General features: G+C 36.8%; 1 protein-coding gene across 1 annotated transcript; it reads left to right on the forward strand.

The window, feature by feature from the left end:
• Positions 1–6967: 6967 nt before the first annotated feature.
• On the forward strand, positions 6968–21014 carry LOC106867101 (hemocyanin G-type, units Oda to Odg). The gene is given in 14 exon segments (XM_089351787.1): positions 6968–7012; positions 7671–7698; positions 8896–10128; positions 10911–11110; positions 11112–11389; positions 12130–12911; positions 13120–14361; positions 14694–15929; positions 16328–17346; positions 17687–17927; positions 18028–18276; positions 18279–18685; positions 19018–19600; positions 19782–21014. Coding segments are annotated over 14 exon segments (8757 nt in total). The 5' UTR covers positions 6968–6973; the 3' UTR covers positions 21002–21014.
• Positions 21015–22462: the final 1448 nt, after the last annotated feature.

Here is a 22462-nt window from a genome sequence, read left to right on the forward strand (position 1 = left end):
TGACAGACAAGAAATATTCACAGTACATCAACATTCATACCTAAGAAACGGTCACAGTAAGCAAAAATTTAGAATATCCAAATTTTCATGACAAATATTTTTCTCATTTTGGTAGAAACCCAGCAATTACAGGGAGAGGAATAAGTCGGCTACGTTGACCCTAGTGTTCAACAGTTACTTATTTTATGGACCTTGAAGGGATGAAAAGCAAACCCAACTGCAACGGCATATGAAGTCTGAAAAGAATCGGAAGAAAAGCTGCAAAACATTATGCCCGAGGCGCTAATGATTCAGTCAGCTCGCCGTCTTATTCATAAGAAATATTGGTTTCAAATTTTGGTACAAGGCCGGCAATTTTAGGGGAGGGGTAGAATTATTTACAACTGAGAAACATTGACAGTTAAGAAACTTTCACAACTAAGAAACATTAATAGTTTTGTTTATCAGTTTCCTTTCAAAGCTGTGGCCATGCTGGGGCACCGCCGTTTTGCTACACTGTTATTATTGAGAGCCTCCTCTGATATGTGGTATTTGGTGAATAAGGGAGCTTGATGTTGCTGCCCTCATTTGCTCTGCTTCCTCCTTTATAGATTGGGCATATTATTCTCTCCTTCAGTTTGATTGGCAGTCTGCCGTTTGCGAGAAAACTCTTGAAGTGAATTTGTAGTGGTTTTGCTAGGGCACGTTTGCACGATTTGAGGAGGATTGCTGGAAAACAATCAGGGCCAGCAGTTGAGTTTGCGTCCACCTCATCTATGGCTAGTACTATATCTTCTTCACCACAGTCGATGTAATCCATTGTGACTTCTTCACTGGTTATAGGTGAAGAGGCAAAGAAATCCACTGATTCGTTCGCTTGTCTATGTTCCAACGGGGTGGTAAAGACACTTTTGAACTGGTCATGAAGTACCTCACTGATCCTAGTTGGGTTATCTGTGAGGGAACCATCCTTCTGGAAGAGGGGTTCTATTTTGCAGCATACTGAGACTGTTTCTTTGGCATAATGAAAGAAGGCCTTTGGGTTTGACTTGATGTTTTTTATTACCCAGGCTTTGTTTGCTCTCTCCTTCACGCAGAGTTGTTTCCGGCTTTTTCAATTTCCATCAGTGTTGTTTTTAGGCGGGACCTTTCCCTGCTTTTGGGATGTTGGATGAAGCGATTTGCAACCCTCGTCCGTCGTCTCATGAAGATCTTTCTCTCCCTTGGAATCTTGTTCCTTTTTGTGTTGGCCTTGTGCTTTGGGACATATTTCTGGTACATAGTTTGCATAACAGACATGAAATATTCTAGTTCCATGCCAATGTCCGGCGCGGGGAGACATTTCGGCCAGTCCTGTCTGAGGATCTCTTTTCGGATCGATTTCCAGTCTGCTTTACGGAAGTTCAGACTGGATAGATTGTGAGTGCTTTCGTTAGGCTGCATTCTCTGGCTACTTTTGGTCCATACATAGACAGCTCTATTACGTTGCGATCCGAAACTAATGTTGGTGTCACTTTCACATTATGAACAATATCCATATTGTTTGTGAAGTAGAGATCCAATATGTTATTCGCCCTGGTTGGTCGGAGCACAATTTGCTCCATGAATAGGGTGTTGGTGAAGTTGAGCAACGACTCCACCTGTACTTATTTGCAATGAGTCATTCCTGAGAACATGAGGCCCTCGGGCCATTTGACACTGGGGAAGTAGAAAACGCTCATAAGAAATACACTCACGTGATGTCCCAGTTTCATGAGGATTTCTTTAATTCTTATGAGACAATCTTCAATCTTGCCTATGTGGATTGGAGCATCCGGTGGGCGACATGTATTGCATATGACTATATTGTGTTGTCTTATGTATACAACTTGAATGTCACATACTGAATTTGAGTATGGCAGTAGGACCTGGGACCTGAGGTCCTCACAGATGTATACAGCAACTCTACTATGGCTCCTTTCCATTCTGTCCGTTCGCAGTATGGTTTATTTTGGCGTGACGACTGTGCTGGCGTTAAGGAAGGCCATCCCGTGTTTGTTGTTTGTGGTGGTCTTGCGCAGTGGTGGGCAAGGTCAGCTGCTGCACAAACTTTTGCGCCATGCTCAAAAAAGACACTTTCTCAGCTGCTGCCATTTTCATAACATCTGAATAGTGCGTTGCATCTGCATACTTTCTCTTTGGAGACGACTGGTGCCTCTCCTCTGGGAAGTATTTCTCCTTAAGGTCCCTGCAGTTTTGGCGGGGTCTCAGGTGAGCAAACCGGCAGTTTCTACCGTCTTCCCCATGCCAACATTTGCCTTGCAAGTAAAATTTGCACGTCTTTCTCGTCTTTACTCCATTAAGAAACATTTGCAATTAAGAAACATTCAGAGTTCAGAAAAATTCACAGTCAACAAATATTCACAACTTAAGAAACATTCCCAATCAAGAAACACCCACAGTTAAGAAACATTCAGAATAAAGAAACATTCACAGTTAAGAAACATTCAGAGTAAAGAGACATTCACAACTAAGGAACAGTGAGTGTTAAGAAACATGAACAGTTATGAATCATTCACAATTAAAAGTCATTCTCCCTGAAGACAGATTACCTCTAGAGAGACATTTATCGCATTGCTATTCACTGAAAATACACATTAACACTTAAGGGATATTGACAGTAAATTAAAATTCTGTATAATGAAGTTTTAACAGTGGATGCAATAACATTATTGAAATATTAGCGTAACTGTAAGCGGCGAGCCGGCAGAATCATTAGCACGCCGGATTAAACGCTAAGCGGTATTTTGTCCGTCTTTACATTCTGAAGTGAAATTCCACCGAGGTCGACTTTGCCTGTCATCCTTTAGGGGTCGATAAAATAAGTAGCAGCTGGGCACTGGGGTCGATTGCATCGGCTTACACCCCTGCCCCGAATTTGCTGGCCTTATACCACAATTTGAAACTATTATTAGCGTAACTAAGGCGGTGAACTGGCAGAATTGTTAGCACGCTTGACAAAATGCTCAACAGCATTTCGTCCGTCTTTATTTTCTGAGTTCAAATGCCACTGGAAGTTGGCTAAAAAATCCAGATCATATATAAATTCTTCCAAGAGATACAAGGTCTGCATTCCAGAAAAGAGTATAATTCTGAGGAAATTTATAAAAAGCAGATTTGACCTTAATGGTAAAACGATAAATTCCTACTTAAGCGCCTGAACACCCTCCCCATTATCTAGATTTTCCTAATAAACTTTTGGCCCAAGACAAACAGAAGATGACACGGGAGATAACTCCTTGTTGAAAATCCATGAGTAAAGATACATGCTTAGCTAAAGAGATATAAATTTCAAATTTTAATTTTTCCTGACTTGAGTGCAGTAACAGATGACTTCCGGTTACTTTGATTAATTACAATCTGCCTAGATACTTTCTTGCACTGATTAAAGTCCAAAGTATTTTCCATAATATTTTCCGAAAGAAATTTTAGGCATGAGATTGGAAATTAATGTACATTTATTGAAGCGAGGATGGGTAATTTCTGATTCCTCATTATTTTCTCCTTACCAATTTGAAACCATTACATTGCAAGTATTGCATCATCATTTTCTATTGTTACATCATCTTTGGCGGTAAAAATTGGTCAGCATTGTTGTCGAAGTTGAGAGTTTGGGGTGTAGTCAAGTGGCTGGTACTTTGTTTTTCAAGAAATTTTTCCTCGATTTTAATGGAGGCTGCTAATAAAATATCTGAATGATTTTTGGTGTTTAACAATAAAAATTATTTTCCCTGTTGGAGTCAATTCTTTCCCACACTAATGTTTAATTTGATCATTTTTCAATTTTCAAAACAATGACGCATAAAGTGGGGAATAATGAGTAATGACTAATTTCAATAATTTTTTCTCTTCAACTGCATGGTGCGTAAATATATCAGGATAAAGGAACCCACTCCAGCAGATCGTGAAGAAGCTATAAAGAATATTCTAAGTTGACTTCGTTAATTTCTTATCATGTGCAATTTTTCCGTAACCCTTTTTCCTTCAATCTAAGTATTCTAAATTTTTGTTGCACTTCTTATCTCTCTGATGTCGAAGGGTGGATATTAATATGTATGAGTCTTTTTTGTAAAATATCAATATATATATATATATATATATATATATACCCTTATAGGGCTATTTTTTGCTGGAAATTAATACATTTGTATTGAAATATTTTTCATTGATAACTTCTTCACTGTTCTCAGTTCTGTTAACGGCTGGGCGTTCGGGCGAGTATACTTGGCATTGATGTGGCAACATTTGAAATATTGTCTAGGTAAATGCAGCTGATGAGGACTGATCAGATTTACGTTGTGAAACGTATCTGAAGAGTCTGAAACCTGGGTACTGCATTATCTTTAATCTGGGTTGTCCATTTTCGAATGTTCTTCTTAAGGTAAGACAAGTTTTTCATGTTTGTTGCACACACGCATGTTTGCCAGTATATACGCAGTGAAGCTATACAATAGCGTTGTATTTATATCGATTGCTATCGTCCAGTAAATATCGGTGCCTTGTTGTACCACTCTTATGAATTTATATATATATACCCTTATAGGGCTATTTTTTGCTGGAAATTAATACATTTGTATTAATACATTTGTATTGAAATATTTTTCATTTATATATATATATATATATATATATATATATATATATATATATATATATATATATATATATATATATATATATATATATATATATATATATATATATATATATATATATATATATATATATATATATATATATATATATATATATATATATATATATATATATATATATATATATATATATATATATATATATATATATATATATATATATATATATATATATATATATATATATATATATATATATATATATATATATATATATATATATATATATATATATATATATATATATACATACCACACCACGCAGGCGTGGCTGTGTGGTAGGGGCCTTGCTTCCCAGCCATGTGGTTTCGGGTTCAGTCCCACTGCGTAGCACCTTGGGCAAGTGTCTTCTACTATATTCTCAGGCCGACCAAAGTTTTGTGAGTAGATTGGGTGAACAGTAACTGAAAGCCGGTTGTGCGTGTGTGTGTGTGTGTGTGTGACTTTATATGTCTGTGTTTGTCCTCTATACAGCTTCATTGCGGTCATTGGTGTTTTTACATTCCCGCTATCTAGTAGTTCGACAAAAGAAACCGATAGAATGAACCCCAGGTTTTAAAAAATAAGTACTGGGGATCGATTCATTCGGCTAAAACTTCCTTAAGGGTGTGAAACAAGTAGAAGAAAAGAAATATAGTTAGATTTACAATCGCTTGAAATTAATGAGTTACTTTCCGGTAGTTTGTTCGAAACAGTCTCAAACCACAGTCAGCAATCTCCTGTCAGATTTGGCATTGTTCCTGTTGTCCATTTCTTAATTTCAATTTGCAAGATCTCAAAATATCTGCCTATTTACAGGCAGATATCTGCCTGCAAGAATGCTCGACCCATGGATTAGTGACTAAATCTCTTTCAACCCATACCACCAGAGTCTTAACGAAAAAGCATGGGCGCATAGGATAATGTTGTACCGGTCATCATATGTCTTAAACGCAGGCGGTCATTATTTGAGGGGTTTTGTTCATAAGTCCGTCAGGTGAGGGCTGAAGTACATAAAAGCCTCAGCAAATAGGAACATAACTACATTACATTAATCTAAAATATGAAGGCTACGTTAGTCTACTTCAGTTGCGCGGAAGACAATGGATCGTGTGTGATTACTCTGGCTAAATTCCAGAGGAAAACTGTTTGACATGTACTCCAGTACCTCAATGTTTCCATATATTTTATTTTGGAATTTTCATTTTGGAATAAATTTAGAATTTTAAAAAAGCGGTCGTTAATTATGCACCCACGCAATATATGTTTCTTTGCGTAAAATGGAAATATTTAAACTACTAGCAACAATATAACTAATTGGGCGAGAATATTAATGGAACTAAGTTAAATACTTCATATTTTCCAATTACTACTCCATCTATACCGAGTTAGATTTTACTTTCACAATGTTACTAAAACAGTCAAAAGTAATAATGTTTTATATTGTTCATCATATTCCACACATTACCACATGCCTTATTTGAACAAACTTATTCAGTCGACGTTTTCAACTACTTAACATGGCAAAAACAAAAGGACTGTGTTAACCATATCTCCGGGATTCAGAGATCGTTACCGTCAGTATTTTCAACACTTTATATCATCTTTAACCCATCAATTAAAACACTGACTAGCTGGGGGACAACTTATTTCTGCTTATTTGATAAATAAATGTACTTTGAAAGACCTAGTCGTCATTCCAAATTTCCTATCTAAAGCTAATAGCTATATTTTAAGAGAATGAAAATTAAACAACGTTGGGTTCACAACTTTCGGCACTTGGTAGAGGTGCTGGTGGTGATGATGATGAGTTGGTGGTGTTGGTAGAGGTGCTGGTAGTGGTCTTGGTAGAGGTGCTGGTGGTGGTGGTGGTGGTGGTGGTGGTGGTGGTGGTGGTGAAAGTAATGACTGTAGTGATGGTGCTGGTGCTGGTGCTGGTGCTGGAGTTAGTGGTGATGTTGGTCATGTATTACGTTGGAAATTAAACTTCATTGTGAGGCGCTGATGATTTTGCTGGAAGGAAAGGGAACAATGGTTGACTACCACTGATCTAAGGTTACAATTAAGATATTAGTAAGGGACAGAGTCTAAAGTACTATAAGATAACAATCTATCCTTTTTTGCGAAAGATACCTCGATATGTCATCTTGGCTCTGTAGATAACACGATATGTCATAATTATGATGTATTGTCTAAAAGAGGTAAACGTGTCCACTTCTTTGCTAACAAAGCATTACGGAAATTGCTATAAAAGGGGAGCATTTCTTAGATTTCATCAGTGTTGCCTTCATCTGAAGACTGAACACTGACTTGAAGAAGTCATGATGAAGATTCCTTGTCTCTTTGCGATCGTCTTCGCCGTAAGTTGAACAGAATTCTTTATTTTTCTATGCACGAATCGAAATTTACTTTTCTATTCTATTATTTTGCCCATTGAGGGCAATGAGGCAGCTGAATCATTAGAACACAGGAAAATGCCTTGTGGCATTTGTTGGGCCTTTAAGTACTGGTTTAAAATCCTTCCCAGATTAGCTTAGTCTTTCATCCTTTCGGGGTCGATGAACTAAATTACCAACCAAGTACTAGGATCGATTGTATGAATTAATGCTTGCCGCTCATAACTGATAGCCTTGTGCTTAAATCAGAAACGATTACTTTTGAGCATCACAGGGTAACAGGGTGAGGGAACCATTACAGCGTCGGAAAATATATATTCGGAGTTCAAGTCGCGCCGAGATAAACTTAGTATTTCATCTCCTGAGTCGATAAAATGAAGTATTAACCAAGAACTGGGAATGGCAGTACAGATAAAGCCCTTCCTTTAACATTCTGGTGTAGTTCCTTTATTAGAAACCATTATTTTCCATGTTAGAAATCTTTAAAATGGTGAATGCTAGAAACAATTTATATTGCACATTTCTATTGCTTTGTCTTCTCAATTCATACTTAATACAGTTTTTAAATGTCTTACATCTAGATATAATCGAAAGCATTTCTATTTTTTGTTGTTTCTTTTAGTTCTGGCTTTGCGGACACAACGCAGAAGGTATTAAATATTTTCTTTTTACATATCTTAATTGTCACATTGTTATCTGATAGGCAAGCAATCAGAAAAGGGATCAGTTAGTTTGGCTAAATATTGACATGTAAATTTGTCAAAATATACTACATAAAGAAGTGTTTTGGTCAGTGTGCGTCTTGTTAGAATCCGCTAAATCTAAAACTATGACTGCTATTATAGTTAAAAAAGAAATCACTATTCACTCCTCTGAGCTGATTTTAACATATTTTGTAATCAAAAAATATCATCGAAGTTCTGATATAAATCTATATCGCATTGACAACAGTAACGAGCTGCATGTACAGTTATATAAGATATAAGTGCAATGGGACATGAAAGAAACGCGTCGACCAAAGATTATTTGTTCACTGAGTTATAATTTATACCACAGGATATCATTCGAGACACAACTGGTAATGAAGAGAAATCTTTATTGATATCTACCACACAGACAGTACTAAATATTCGAAGTTGTCCCAAACATCTTATTGTCTCGATCTAAGTAAATGTATACATTACAGTGAATTGTTTCGGTGGAGCACAAAGCAGTTATTGCTCTAATCTTGCTTTGAATATGATATTTAGATGTTTTACAAACAAAAGAAGTACATACATTTCAAACTAAGGTGCGAATCAGAGAAGTTATCAATCGTTTGAAAGTCATGTTAAGGAATTTTCTTTAAGCGTTTTTAAAAACAAAGTTCAAATGTTTGTTTGTAGCACAAAAATATGCAAACTTTGACTTAGAAAATAAAGATAAATTGGCCTCAATGTAAGATTTGCAAATGAAATCGAAAGTAAATTATTTTTTCTATTTATATTTACACGCGTAAACTCATTTCCTTAATAAACAGGCGTTACGTTTGAAATCTCATTCATCAGGATTCTGCAGAGTTTAAGATTATGCTGATAACGTTCACAAACTAGTTTCTAACTATGTTTATGGAAGTAGAGACAATGGTTCTAAATATACCCTAAATTGAGTGAATAATAAACTGCAGTGACTACAAAATTCCTTTCCTATATTACAAAAAGAGTAAAAAGAGTGGATAAACGGGAGGGTTCAGAATTGTAACTAGATACTTCATTGTATAAGAGGTGGCAGTCTATACCTTCAGCCACTTCAAAAATATTTAGATAAATGATAATACTAATTATATTTTTTATTTCTACCCATTTCAGGTAATTTAATCCGTAAGAGTGTGGAAACCCTAACAGAAGATGAAGTTCTCAACCTACAAGTAGCTCTTCGAGCCATACAGGATGATGCAACTCCGACTGGTTTCCAAGCCATCGCAGGCTACCATGGTGAGCCAGTTGACTGTAAGGCACCAGATGGAAGTACTGTGGTCTGTTGCTTGCATGGTATGCCAACGTTCCCTCTTTGGCATAGATTGTACGTTGTACAGTTTGAGCAAGCAATGGCATCCCATGGTTCCACACATGGTGTTCCTTACTGGGATTGGACTCAACCATTGGATCATCTTCCTGAGCTCGTTAGTCATCCTCTTTTTATGGATCCCTCTTCTCACAAGGCTAAAAAGAACGTCTTCTACTCAGGCGATATTACATTTGAGCAGAAGATCACTGCTAGAGCCGTTGATACAAGATTGTTCCAAGCTTCAAAGGGAGGAGACAAGTTCTTATTAGAAGGTGTTCTCTTAGCTTTAGAGCAAGAAGATTATTGCCATTTTGAAGTTCAGTTTGAAGTTGCTCATAATCCAATTCACTATCTCGTTGGTGGTCGCTTTACACACTCAATGTCTAGTTTGGAGTATACTTCATACGATCCACTCTTCTTCTTGCATCATTCGAACGTTGAACGTCTGTTTGTTATTTGGCAAGCTCTGCAGAAGCATAGAGGTCTTGATGGTAGTGCCAACTGTGGCTTGAACATGTTCCATAAGCCAATGGAACCGTTTGGTCGTGACACCAATCCTATTAGCCTTACTAAAGACCACGCCAAGGCTGTTGATGTGTTTAACTACAACGAACTGGGATATGATTATGATGATTTCCACCTCAATGGAATGGACATTCCACAGATAGATACGCTGTTGAAAGAACGCCAACAGCACCCGAGAGCGTTTGCTAATTTCAGATTAGGAGGTATCAAGACCTCTGCCAACGTTCGAATCGCAGTTTGCGTTCCGACCGATTACAAAAGACACAGCGATAACTGCAACAATCATGTCGGTTCTTTCTTTATTCTTGGTGGTGTACACGAGATGACCTGGAACTTTGGTTATCCCTTCCTCTTTGAGATTACAGATGTTGTCAAATCTCTCGGTGTTCCTTTGGATGGCAACTATTATATTCATGCTGATGTTACAGCAATTAACGGCACTCTCTTACCCGATGGCACAATCCCAAGACCGAGTGTCACATATATTCCAGCTCGTGACTTTAAAGATGGTGAGTAATAATACTTTATATATTTTGAGAATTTTGAGAATTATATCAGGGACGTTTATATTGCCGTAAACAGTGATTCCAAATGAATCTCCATTTACATTCTAAACATAAAACTGAGTCACCAAATACCCATTGGGTTCATCGTCACACATTAAGATATTTCCAAATGGGAGATTCTTTTCGGATAATACAACGAGATCGCATTATAGATGCAGAATAATTAAATTAGGATCGTCAGAACAACAGCATCCCTTAGAATCACTGGCTTAAATTTCATATTTATTTCATTTACTCCTTTTCAACAGCTATTCCTTATTTTAAAAAAAAACTGTCCAGTTTTCCGCCAAATTTTGGACTTTATCTCCGTCTGTTAGTAACAATAATTCTGTATTATAAAATATGTAAATCTTTCGGTTTAATACACGACAAAATATGTTGCAACGGACTTACATGGAAGTTAACCTGTAAAACACCAATTGTAGTATGAAAGTTAATAGATATAAAATGATACTTTCTTCAACATATGTTTTTAATTTTTCTTGACAACTTAAAAGCATTCTAAAATATATGTTTAACTTATATAATGTTTCTCCCTAGCGTCTTATTATATTGTATATGACTTAAATTATTATCAAGAGAGGTCTCTTAAAGTGACGTAATTTCATACACAGACATAACTGCATACACTAAACGGCCAGAGTATTAAAGCCATGTCCTAAAATTCATAAAGAACATATTGTATTGTGTATTTTTCAAAGGTTATCACTTTGACTTTTTTATAGCTGAAATGGCACCAGTCGATAAAACTGGTTTAACCGTCCGTAAAGATCTTCGTAGTTTGACGACAGAGGAAGAGTATGAACTGAGAGTTGCCATGGAACGTTTCATGGATGATAAATCCATTGACGGTTACCAAGCCTTAGCTGAATTCCATGGTCTTCCAGCCAAATGTCCAGAACCTGATGCTATCGACCGTGTTGCATGCTGTATTCATGGAATGCTGTATTCATGGAATGTCCACTTTCCCACACTGGCACAGACTTGTTGTCATGCAGTTTGAAGATGCTCTTATTGCCCGTGGATCCCACATAGGTGTTCCTTATTGGGACTGGACGAAACCTAGCTCAGAATTGCCACCTCTGGTTGCTGCTGAAACATATGAAAATCTTTATACAAAAGAAGTAAGACCAAATCCTTTCTTCCATGCACCAGTCGAGTTTTTGCACAGTGATGTTTTTACTACAAGAAGCATTGATGCAAGGTTTGTAAGTTTCATAATATTCTAAATATTGTATCTTGAAGTAGCTTCATTCGAAATTTAACAATAAACCTTATTTGTCATCCTCTTCCAAACCTAATTTAATTAACAATTAGTTGTACAGCGTTTCATCATCAATCACACAGAAACCTTTACGATATCTATAATTACAAAGGTAACAGCTAGGGCCACATGACGTTTTCAAGCTAGTAGATGTCTTCAAATAAATCATTGGAATTTTGTTATTGTTAAATGTATAAATGTTAGGTTTGAATTTTTAATTTAATTTCTTCATCAATCACACAGAAACCTTTACGGTATCTATAATTACAAAGAGTCACATATTTTCAAATTTTTCCAGTAACATAAAAATATATGTTACTGAAACTACTTCCTTAAAACTTTTGTAGTATCATTCAAACACTATAATATATACTTTTCACCCGGGAGAGTATCTTTATTACTATTAAATGTATAACTGTTTCGTCTGAATTTTAAATTTAATAGAAAATTTAAATGTTCCTATCTGTTTGCGTCTCAATTCCTCATATTTAATAAACACCGTTGAGAAACTCGCAAAAGATGGCGCTAATTCCTTCTAAATAGATGTTAAATTAAATACCGGTCAGAAATATAAAGCCCTATATGTGTTGTATAAGTTGTATTTTAGTTATCATTTGTGTATGAATCTATGGAATTGATTCATTTTATATTTCTGCTCTGTTTTTATTCCAATTGATTAGATTGTTTGAGAAACCAACAAAAGGACATCACGGATATCTCTATGATGGTATGATGTTAGCCTTCGAACAAGAAGATTTCTGTGATTTCGAAGTGCAGTTTGAAGTTACCCATAACGCAGTTCATGCTTGGGTTGGTGGCAATGAACCTTATTCTATGTCGTCTTTGCATTACACGTCATTTGATCCCCTCTTCTGGCTGCATCATTCACAAGTTGATAGATTGTGGGCAGTATGGCAAGCATTGCAGATCCATCGTGGAAAACCCTACAAACCATACTGCGCTCTTTCAGAGGTCCATCGTCCTTTGAAACCATTTGCCTTCGAACCACCACTGAATAACAACAAACATACATATCGCCACGCAGTACCAACAGATGTTTATGATTATCAGTCAGACCTTCAGTACACTTATGATACGCTCTTCTTCGGAGGAATGTCCGTTAGAGAGCTTCAGAGACATATCGAAGAAGACAAGGCTAAAGATCGTGCGTTTGTTGGCTTCCTTTTGATGGGTATCAAAACATCAGCAAATGTTGACATCACTGTCGACAGTGCAGGTAACACATACAATGCTGGATCAATAACAATCCTTGGAGGCAGCAAAGAGATGGAATGGAGATTTGATCGACTTTACAAATATGAAATTACTGGAGCACTAGCTGAACTTGGTGTAGATATGCACGCTGATTATAGCATAACCTTACAGATTACCGATATCAATGGAACAGCTCTTCCATCCACCGCAATTCCAGATCCAATTGTGATATTCACTCCAGGAAGAGGTAAGTGCTCTGGAATATCTTCTAATTCTTGATTTACTCAGAAAACTATATTCTAAATAGCAAATTAGATATAGACTGCATTCACCACACTCACTCGTTTTCATTATAATTTGATTTTGTTAATAACATTTACATTGAAGTTAAATTTAATTTCATAAACAGAACAGGCTCGAGAGTCTCATGACGATTTTCTTTTGACTTTTTTCAGAGGGATCAGACGTTGTCTTTGACGAATTATATCGATCCAGACGAGACGTTTCTTCATTGACCCATGCAGATATGAATGCACTGAGGAAGGCTTTACAAGCTTACGAAGACGATAAAAGTGCCAATGGATATCAGCAAGTAGCTGCTTTCCACGGTTCCACACAATGGTGTCCTAGCCCTGACGCTGCAGTCAAATATGCTTGCTGTCACCACGGAATGGCAACATTCCCTCATTGGCATAGATTGTTGACTATCAACTTTGAAAATGGTCTGCGACGAAATGGTTACCAGAATGGTATTCCTTACTGGGATTGGACTCGCCCAATTTCGGAACTGCCCGCTCTGGTGAAAGAAGAAACATATGTTGATGAAAATGGGGAAACTCACCCGAATCCATTCTTTAGTGGCGTTATTGATGAAGCTGGTGCTCAAACCACTCGAGCTCCTAATCCAACCCTATTTGTTCAACCGCCTTTCGGAGAATTCACTCCCTTGGCAAATGAAGTTATGTACGCTTTAGAACAAGAAGATTTTTGTTCGTTCGAAGTACAATTCGAAATTGCTCATAATCACATCCATGCACTTGTTGGAGGCGGAGAACAGTATTCTATGTCATCACTTGAATACACAGCTTACGATCCTATTTTCTTACTTCATCATTCAAATGTTGATAGAATTTGGGCCACTTGGCAAGCTCTGCAAAAGTTCCGGGGACATCGATACAACAGTGCTAACTGTGCTATTGAAACTCTCCGCAAACCAATGTCTCCTTTCAGTCTCACCAGTGACATCAATGTTGATTCAATGACTCGAGAACATTCAGTTCCTTTTGATGTATTTGATTACAAGAAGAATTTCCATTACGAATATGATGTTCTTGAATTGAATGGATTATCTATTCCAAAGTTACACAGAGAAATTAACAGACGTCGTATGAAGGGTCGCGTTTTCACTACTTTCATGCTCGAAGGTATTAAACAGTCTGCATTAGTTGAATATTATATCAGGGCTCATGGTAGTACTGATCAGGTGAATGCTGGAGAGTTTTATGTTCTGGGTAGCGCTAACGAAATGCCTTGGAAATTTGACCGAGTTTACAAAGCTGATATCACGAAGCAGATGAAGGAAGCAAATCTACATTATAATGACCAATATCACATTGAATATCACGTGAAAGACTTGGCTGGAGCTGAAATAGCCGATGTTAATCTTGAACCTGCAATTGTCTACGAACCAGGTCTTGGTAAGTAACCATTATTACGTAAGTGCGATAAATGCTGCAATAGATATTCTTTAAAGATTATACAGATTGATTCAGTTATCTATTGGCTCCATATTATTAACTTAATTTTAAACGATGTTTATTTTAACTCCACTAAACAAACCGTTGTCAATACTTACAAAATAACTATAGGATTAAAAAATTTAATGATATGTTATTTTCTCGAACGCTTATGGTTTATTAAACCGTCTCTGATTATTAAGTCCTTGTATTAAGAAAACAGTAATGTAAAATACGAAATACAACATAAAGATTTAACTAATTCAGTTAATTTATTTTCTTATTTTCTGCAGGTGATTTCGGTGTGGTGGGTGTATGGGTTGAACCTGTAACCAGCGCAAACCGAATTAGAAAGAATCTCAACAGTCTTACTAAAGGCGATATCGAATCACTGAGAAATGCCTTCAAAGATATGACGCTTGATGGTAGATACGAAGAAATTGCCGCATTTCACGGATTACCGGCACAGTGTCCTAACAAAGATGGTAGCAAGGTATATACATGTTGTATACATGGCATGCCAACTTTTCCACACTGGCATAGATTATATGTTGCTCTAGTAGAGAACGAATTGTTAAACAGAGGCTCCGGTGTAGCTGTACCTTATTGGGATTGGGTACAACCATTTGATCACCTTCCAGCTTTGGTCAATGAAGTCACTTACTACAATTCAAGAACTCTTCTTATCGAACCAAATCCATTCTTTAAAGGAAAGATTTCTTTCTTAAATTCGGAAACCAAGCCTAAATTATTTGGTAACAAATATCTTTACGAACACACACTTTTCGTCTTGGAACAGACTGATTTCTGTGAGTTTGAAGTCCACTTTGAAGTACTTCACAATACTATCCACTCGTGGCTCGGTGGTCGTGATCCTCACTCTATGTCGTCACTGGATTTTACAGCTTATGATCCAATCTTTTTCCTTCATCATAGTAATGTTGATAGGATATGGGCAATTTGGCAAGAATTACAACGTTACCGAAAGCTACCTTACAATGAAGCTAATTGTGCATTGCCTCTACTTAATGTACCTATGCGTCCATTCAGTAACACTACTGCAAATCATGATCGGATGACACTCACTCATAGCACTCCAAATGACGTCTTTGACTATCAAAATGTGTTACACTACAAATATGACACTTTGACCTTCTTTGATCTCACTATTACTCAGTTGGAACATCTTATTGAAGAGAGAAAGGCTCATGACAGGATTTTTACTGGATTCTTACTTCATGGCGTTAAAGCTTCGGCCGACGTACACATATACATTTGTGTACCTACTTCTAAGTATGAAGAAAACTGTGCTCACGAAGCTGGTGTCTTCTCTGTCTTGGGAGGAGAGTCCGAAATGCCATGGCAATTTGACCGTGTCTTCCGATATGAAATAACAGACCAGCTGAAGTTGTTAGGTCTCAACCAAAACAGCCATTTCCGTGTTAAAACTGAAGTCACAGCTGTCAATGGATCATCAATCCATGCTAAAATTTTCCCACATCCAACTATTATTTATGTTCCAAAACAAGGTAAGAGATATATATTTTTTTCTATTTTTATTCCATTTCCTTTTCTATTCCAATCTCAAGCAAAGCATACGATGGCTTTTTTTGTCAACATAAAATTTATTATTCACCCAGCAACCTAGCATAGTTTTTCTGAGGTGAAGAGCTTTTTCATGACTAAGATCATTGCGAGCTAACGAGGCACTTTTCAGTTTTGCCCCCAGCGTTCTCTACGTACAATCGTGTAGTGTAAGGCAATTAGGCAGTTATTAATTGTTCAATTCGTTTTACGAAATTTTACGAGACTGAGTGAGAAAATACAGCATACGGTCTCACATTTTTTGTCAAGGGATAATCTGCATAATATGTTGATTTGGGTCTACATAACAAGTAACAATAACTCTATTCCAATATCTTTTCAGGTCATTCTGCTGACTTCAAACATGAAGAAGGAAATGGAAATCTTGTACGAAAGAATGTTGAACGACTCTCTTTGTCTGAAATGAATTCCTTGGTACATGCTCTCAAAAGAATGCAGAAAGACAAGTCATCTGATGGTTTTGAAGCAATCGCATCATTCCATGCTCTACCTCCTATTTGCCCAAATCCCACTGCTAAGCATAGACATGCTTGTTGTCTTCATGGTATGGCTACGTTCCCTCACTGGCACAGGCTCTTCGTTGTTCAGTTTGAACAAGCTTTACATAGACATGGAGCTACAGTTGGCGTTCCTTATTGGGATTGGACCCGTCCTATTTCAGAGATTCCTGCTTTCATAGCCTCTGAGATGTATTCGGATCCTTTCGATAAGATAGAATCGCATAACCCATTTAATCATGGTCATATTTCTTTCATCAGCGATGATACTATGACTAAACGTGATATCAGCGAATATTTGTACGAACATCCTGTATTGGGAAAACAGACATGGCTCTTTGATAACATCGCTTTAGCTTTAGAACAGACTGATTATTGTGATTTCGAAATACAACTAGAGATTGTTCACAATGCCATTCACTCCTGGATCGGTGGAAAAGAAGAACATTCCTTGAACCATTTGCATTATGCAGCCTATGATCCATTATTTTTCCTTCATCATTCTAATGTCGATAGATTGTGGGTTATTTGGCAAGAACTGCAGAAGCTGAGAGGTCTCAATGCCTACGAATCCCATTGTGCTCTTGAACTTATGAAAGTCCCGTTGAAACCGTTCTCCTTCGGAGCCCCTTACAATTTGAATGCACTCACCACTAAATTGTCCAAACCTGAAGACATGTTTAGATACAAAGACAACTTCCATTATGAATACGACATCCTAGATACTAACAGTATGTCTATTAATCAGATAGAGTCATACATCAGACACCAAAGAGAACACGATCGTGTTTTTGCTGGCTTTTTGTTGAGTGGATTTGGTTCATCAGCATATGCAACCTTTGAGGTAAGTATAGAGACAAATCTTATTATTTATCGAACGAATTCTAAAACAATATCAGTTTTCTAAAACTGTTTTGCCAAAAACCTATTCAAGAAGTGCATTAAAAATAATTTTAGAAAATGGAAGAGATTAAAGAAATTACTGAGTATATCCTGTAACACTTCCTTTTCTCAATTTTATAATTAGATTCCACACAATTTCGGATATATAAAGTTTAATATATAAATGAATATTCAAATAAGTATCTCACATTTCTATTAAATGAATAACGTAATATAATTATCAGTACAGCTTAGGTAAATTAATGAACTATGTACATAAATATATAAAGAGTGTATTTTAGATCTGCGTTGAAGGAGGAGAATGTCACGAAGGAAGTCACTTTGCTGTGCTTGGTGGCAGTACAGAAATGCCATGGGCCTTCGACCGTCTCTATAAGATAGAAATTACTGATGTTCTTGCTGATAATAACTTAGCTTTTGATTCGGCTTTCACAATTAAGACGAAAATAATTGCTCAAAATGGAACTGAATTGCCAGCTGACATTCTTCCTGAAGCAACTGTAATAAGGATCCCACCAGCCAGTAAGTGCCTTTGCTTCCTATAATATATAAATACAAATATTTATGCATAAATAGGTGGACATTTCACACTAATATTCTATTCTTTCAACTGTCTTTTCAGAAAAAGACATCGATGTTGACATTCCACTAAATCATATCCGACGAAATGTTGATACTTTGGACGAAAGAGATATTCAGAATCTTATGGCAGCACATACACGTGTTAAGGAAGACAAGAGTGCTCATGGATTCCAGACTATCGCTAGTTACCATGGTTCAACGATGTGTCCTAGTCCAGAGGATCCACAATATGCCTGTTGCCTACATGGAATGCCAGTTTTCCCACATTGGCATCGTGTTTATTTGTTACATTTGAAGATTCTATGCGCCGACATGGCTCCAGTGTTGCCACTCCTTATTGGGACTGGACAGATAATCTTACGAAACTGCCCAGACTTTTAGGAGATCCTGACTACTATGATGCTTGGACTGATAACGTAATCGAGAATCCGTTCCTTAGAGGCTACATCGAACATGAAGACACCTACACAGTCAGAGACATAAGACCGGAACTATTTGATATCAGTGGAGGAGAGGGATCTACACTTTACAGACAAGTACTTCTCATGCTTGAACAAGAAGACTATTGTGACTTCGAAGTGCAATTTGAAGTTGTTCATAACTCTATTCACTATCTTGTTGATGGTCACCAGAAATATGCCATGTCCAGTTTGGTCTATAGTTCCTTTGATCCTCTCTTCTACATTCATCATTCAATGGTAAATAGTAAATAATTCATATATTTTATTTACCTTCATTTCTAATAACATTGTCTTTCTTTCCATAGTTTTCAAAATTACAGTTTTATGAAATAACATTAAATCTTCTTTCATCATGCTACATCTGTAAAGATCAACATATTCTAATTGTCGTTCGTATATTTCAGTTAGTTGGAACGAATATATTTTTATTTTATACATAGCTTGCTTGATTCACTTTGTTATCTCATCATATATTTTGGTGAAGTTTTCAGTGATTTTCTTCATATAGAGATCATTGTTCCGCAATAGAAGGACGTTTATTCCAATCTTTTCTTTCTCGTTAATTTCAGGTTGATCGTCTCTGGGCTATTTGGCAAGCTCTCCAGGAACACAGAAAATTGCCTTATGATAAAGCTTACTGTGCCCTAGAGCAACTGTCATTCCCGATGAAGCCGTTTACTTGGGAATCCAACCCGAATCTACACACACGAGCTGCAGCAACACCACAGCATCTATTTAACTACCATAAACTTGGTTATAAATATGATAATCTTCACTTCCATGGAATGGATATTGATCAATTGGAGAAGACTATTCATAAACGCCAGAACACAGACAGAGTTTTTGCTTCATTCTTACTCTTTAGTATCAAAACTTCAGCTGATGTCCACTTGAAACTCTGCAACGACAAAACTTGTGAAGACGCTGGTGTGGTGTTTGTACTTGGTGGCGACAATGAAATGCCATGGCATTTTGATAGAACATACAAGATGGATATTACTCATGTTCTCCATAAAATGCATATTCCTCTGGAAGACCTGTATGTTCATGGAAGCACTATTCACCTTGAAGTTGTAATTGAAACAGTTGATGGAAAAGTATTAGATTCCAGTGCATTACCTGCTCCTTCATTGATATATGTCCCAGCTAGAGGTTTGTTGAATATTATATTGTTTTTCTAAACTTTTTCTCTTCTCTTTAACTTTACATCATATTTCAAGTTATTCTTGTCAGTTGACTGTTAAAACTGTTACCGCCTATGTTTGTCCATTTGTTCATATATTTCGACGAATCCGTTGTTCAAAATAGATATTCACTTTTTGTTCTTCTACAGATTTCAAGAAAGAGGTACACAGGAAAGCCGCAGAAGGTGCCATAATCAGGAAGAATGTCAATAGTTTGACTCCATCTGACATCAAAGACCTAAGAGACGCCTTAGCTAAAGTACAAGCTGACTCTTCAGACAATGGTTACCAGAAAATTGCTTCTTATCACGGAATGCCTCTCAGTTGTCACTATCCCAATGGCACAGCTTACGCATGTTGTCAACATGGAATGGTAACTTTCCCTCACTGGCATAGATTGTTAGTTAAACAGATGGAAGACGCTTTAGTTGCTCATGGCTCTCACACTGGTATTCCCTACTGGGACTGGACAACTACTTTCGCTAATTTACCTGTACTGGTCACTGAGAAGGAAAACAACCCCTTCCACCATGCTCATATCGATGTTGCCAATAAAAATACAACCAGAGCACCGAGAGCTCAACTTTTTGATGATCCAGAAAAATGAGATAAATCATTCTTCTATCGCCAGGTAGCACTTGCTCTGGAACAAACAGATTTCTGTGATTTTGAAATCCAGTTCGAAATCGGTCACAATGCTATTCATTCTTGGGTTGGAGGTAGTAGTCCATATGGTATGTCAACCCTTCACTATACTTCCTATGATCCTCTCTTCTACCTTCATCACTCCAATACTGATCGTATTTGGTCTGTATGGCAAGCATTGCAGAAGTATCGAGGATTGCCTTACAACTCTGCCAACTGTGAAATCAATAAACTTGCTAAGCCACTGAAGCCGTTCAATTTGGATAGCAATCCTAACGCTGTTACAAAGGCTCATTCAACTGGCAAAACAACTTTCGATTACCATGATCTTGGTTATGATTATGACAATCTTAATTTCCACGGTATGACCATTCCTGAATTGGAAGAACACCTTCAAGAAATACAACATGAAGACAGAATATTTGCTGGTTTCTTACTTCGTACCATTGGTCAATCTGCTGATGTCAATTTCGACATCTGCACCAAAGATGGTGATTGTGCTTTTGGAGGTACGTTCTGTATTCTCGGTGGAGAACATGAGATGTTCTGGGCATTTGACCGTCTTTTTAAATATGATATCACCACAAGTTTGAAACAACTGCGTTTAGATGCTCATGATGATTTCGATATAAAGGTTACCATTCAAGGTATCGATGGTCATACCTTACCAGCAAGCTATTTCTCTCCCCCTACAGTTTTCTTCTCTCCAAGCAAACATCATTAACATGTTCTTATCATGTACTTGATTAAATCTGCATAATTTTTTCTCGTTCTTGATGTACTTTGTTCTTTTTATTCAATAAAGGATATCTCAAGCATGTAATTTGTTTTTCTACTTACTTCCAATTTTTTGTTTAAGAATACTCTTTTCACTTTTTTTTTGCATGACTTTACAGCGCCATCGACATGAAATTGCATAACCATTTCTTATTCCGTATAATTACTTTTGCTTTGGGTCTTTAAATTTCCGTCTTTAAACTTTAGCACTGCTCCTCGATTTTATAGTCGACAATCTAAAACATCCTATTTTTAAAGGAATATATTCTGAAGTACGGTTACAATATTCAAGGACGTAGAACTGAGTGAAAATTTAGATACGTGCGTACTTTTGTGAATTCCCCTCCTTTTGAGATAAGTTTAAATACCATCTTGGTCTGTTTAATGTCAAAAAAAATTTGTATTTTGTTATATCAAAGACTGTCGAGAGCGTTCCTTTTATTGGAACTTTTTCTCATAATGTCTCAAGAAAAGTTTAGTAGACAGCATCAGTTGTAATGCAAGGCATCTCTTTGCCAATGACTTAGCCAAATTATAAAGCTACGATATTTGCAGTCATTGGATTTTAAACGATTAGTCTTACACACCTTCCTGTCGGCACACACATTTTTGCTCATCTCATCGCTCGTCAGACCTTACTTTAACCATATACTTAATCTTTATTTCTGAAATGTCCACCCACTTCATTCTCCTTCCTTCCCACATTTTCCTGCAAACGTTGACTTATATCAACAGTATCAAACTCAGCACTGTTGGACAGGCTATGAAGCCCATTATCACTACCCTTCGTTCTTGTCTGTAGTATTAAAATTATTGACGCTCACTTAATACTAAAGTTGAAAAATAACCAGATGTGTTTTCTCACATTTTTAACTGCTCATATGTTATGGGTCTGTGACTCGCTATTAAAACTGGTTTAAGAACCAAGACACTATATTAATCAATATAACCATATATTTTCCTCAAGAAATTCCAATAAAATTATTCAGTTACTCCCTTTATTTCTATTCACTTTTTAGTCCTGTTACCATTTTATAATTTTCTAAAAAGAAAAAAAGCAGAGTTTATTATTAATAACAACCAGAATATCCTACTTAATGTTGCATTCTGTAAGAAATCTTAATATTGTGGTATTCGTCTTTGAGGAAATATATTTTTTTAGACGCGTAGCATTAAAAAGTACAGAAACAGCAGCAACTGACGAAAATATGCAGCACTAGCGGCAGAACTAGCAGGTCACGTAATTTCTACCTAGTTGCATGCCATCAGCAGTAGGTATCCACTATCACTGAAAACAGTGATTGATTGGTCTCTGGTGCCGAAAACAGCTGGTGGGCTGGCCAAAAATCAGTTATTAGCGACGAAAATAGCATCAGTACCGAATAGAAATCTTTGTTTCCTACTTAAC

Source organism: Octopus bimaculoides, chromosome 5 (assembly GCF_046866305.1).
Source record: "Octopus bimaculoides isolate indiv1 chromosome 5, ASM4686630v1, whole genome shotgun sequence".
Classification (NCBI taxonomy): Eukaryota; Metazoa; Mollusca; class Cephalopoda; order Octopoda; family Octopodidae; genus Octopus; species Octopus bimaculoides.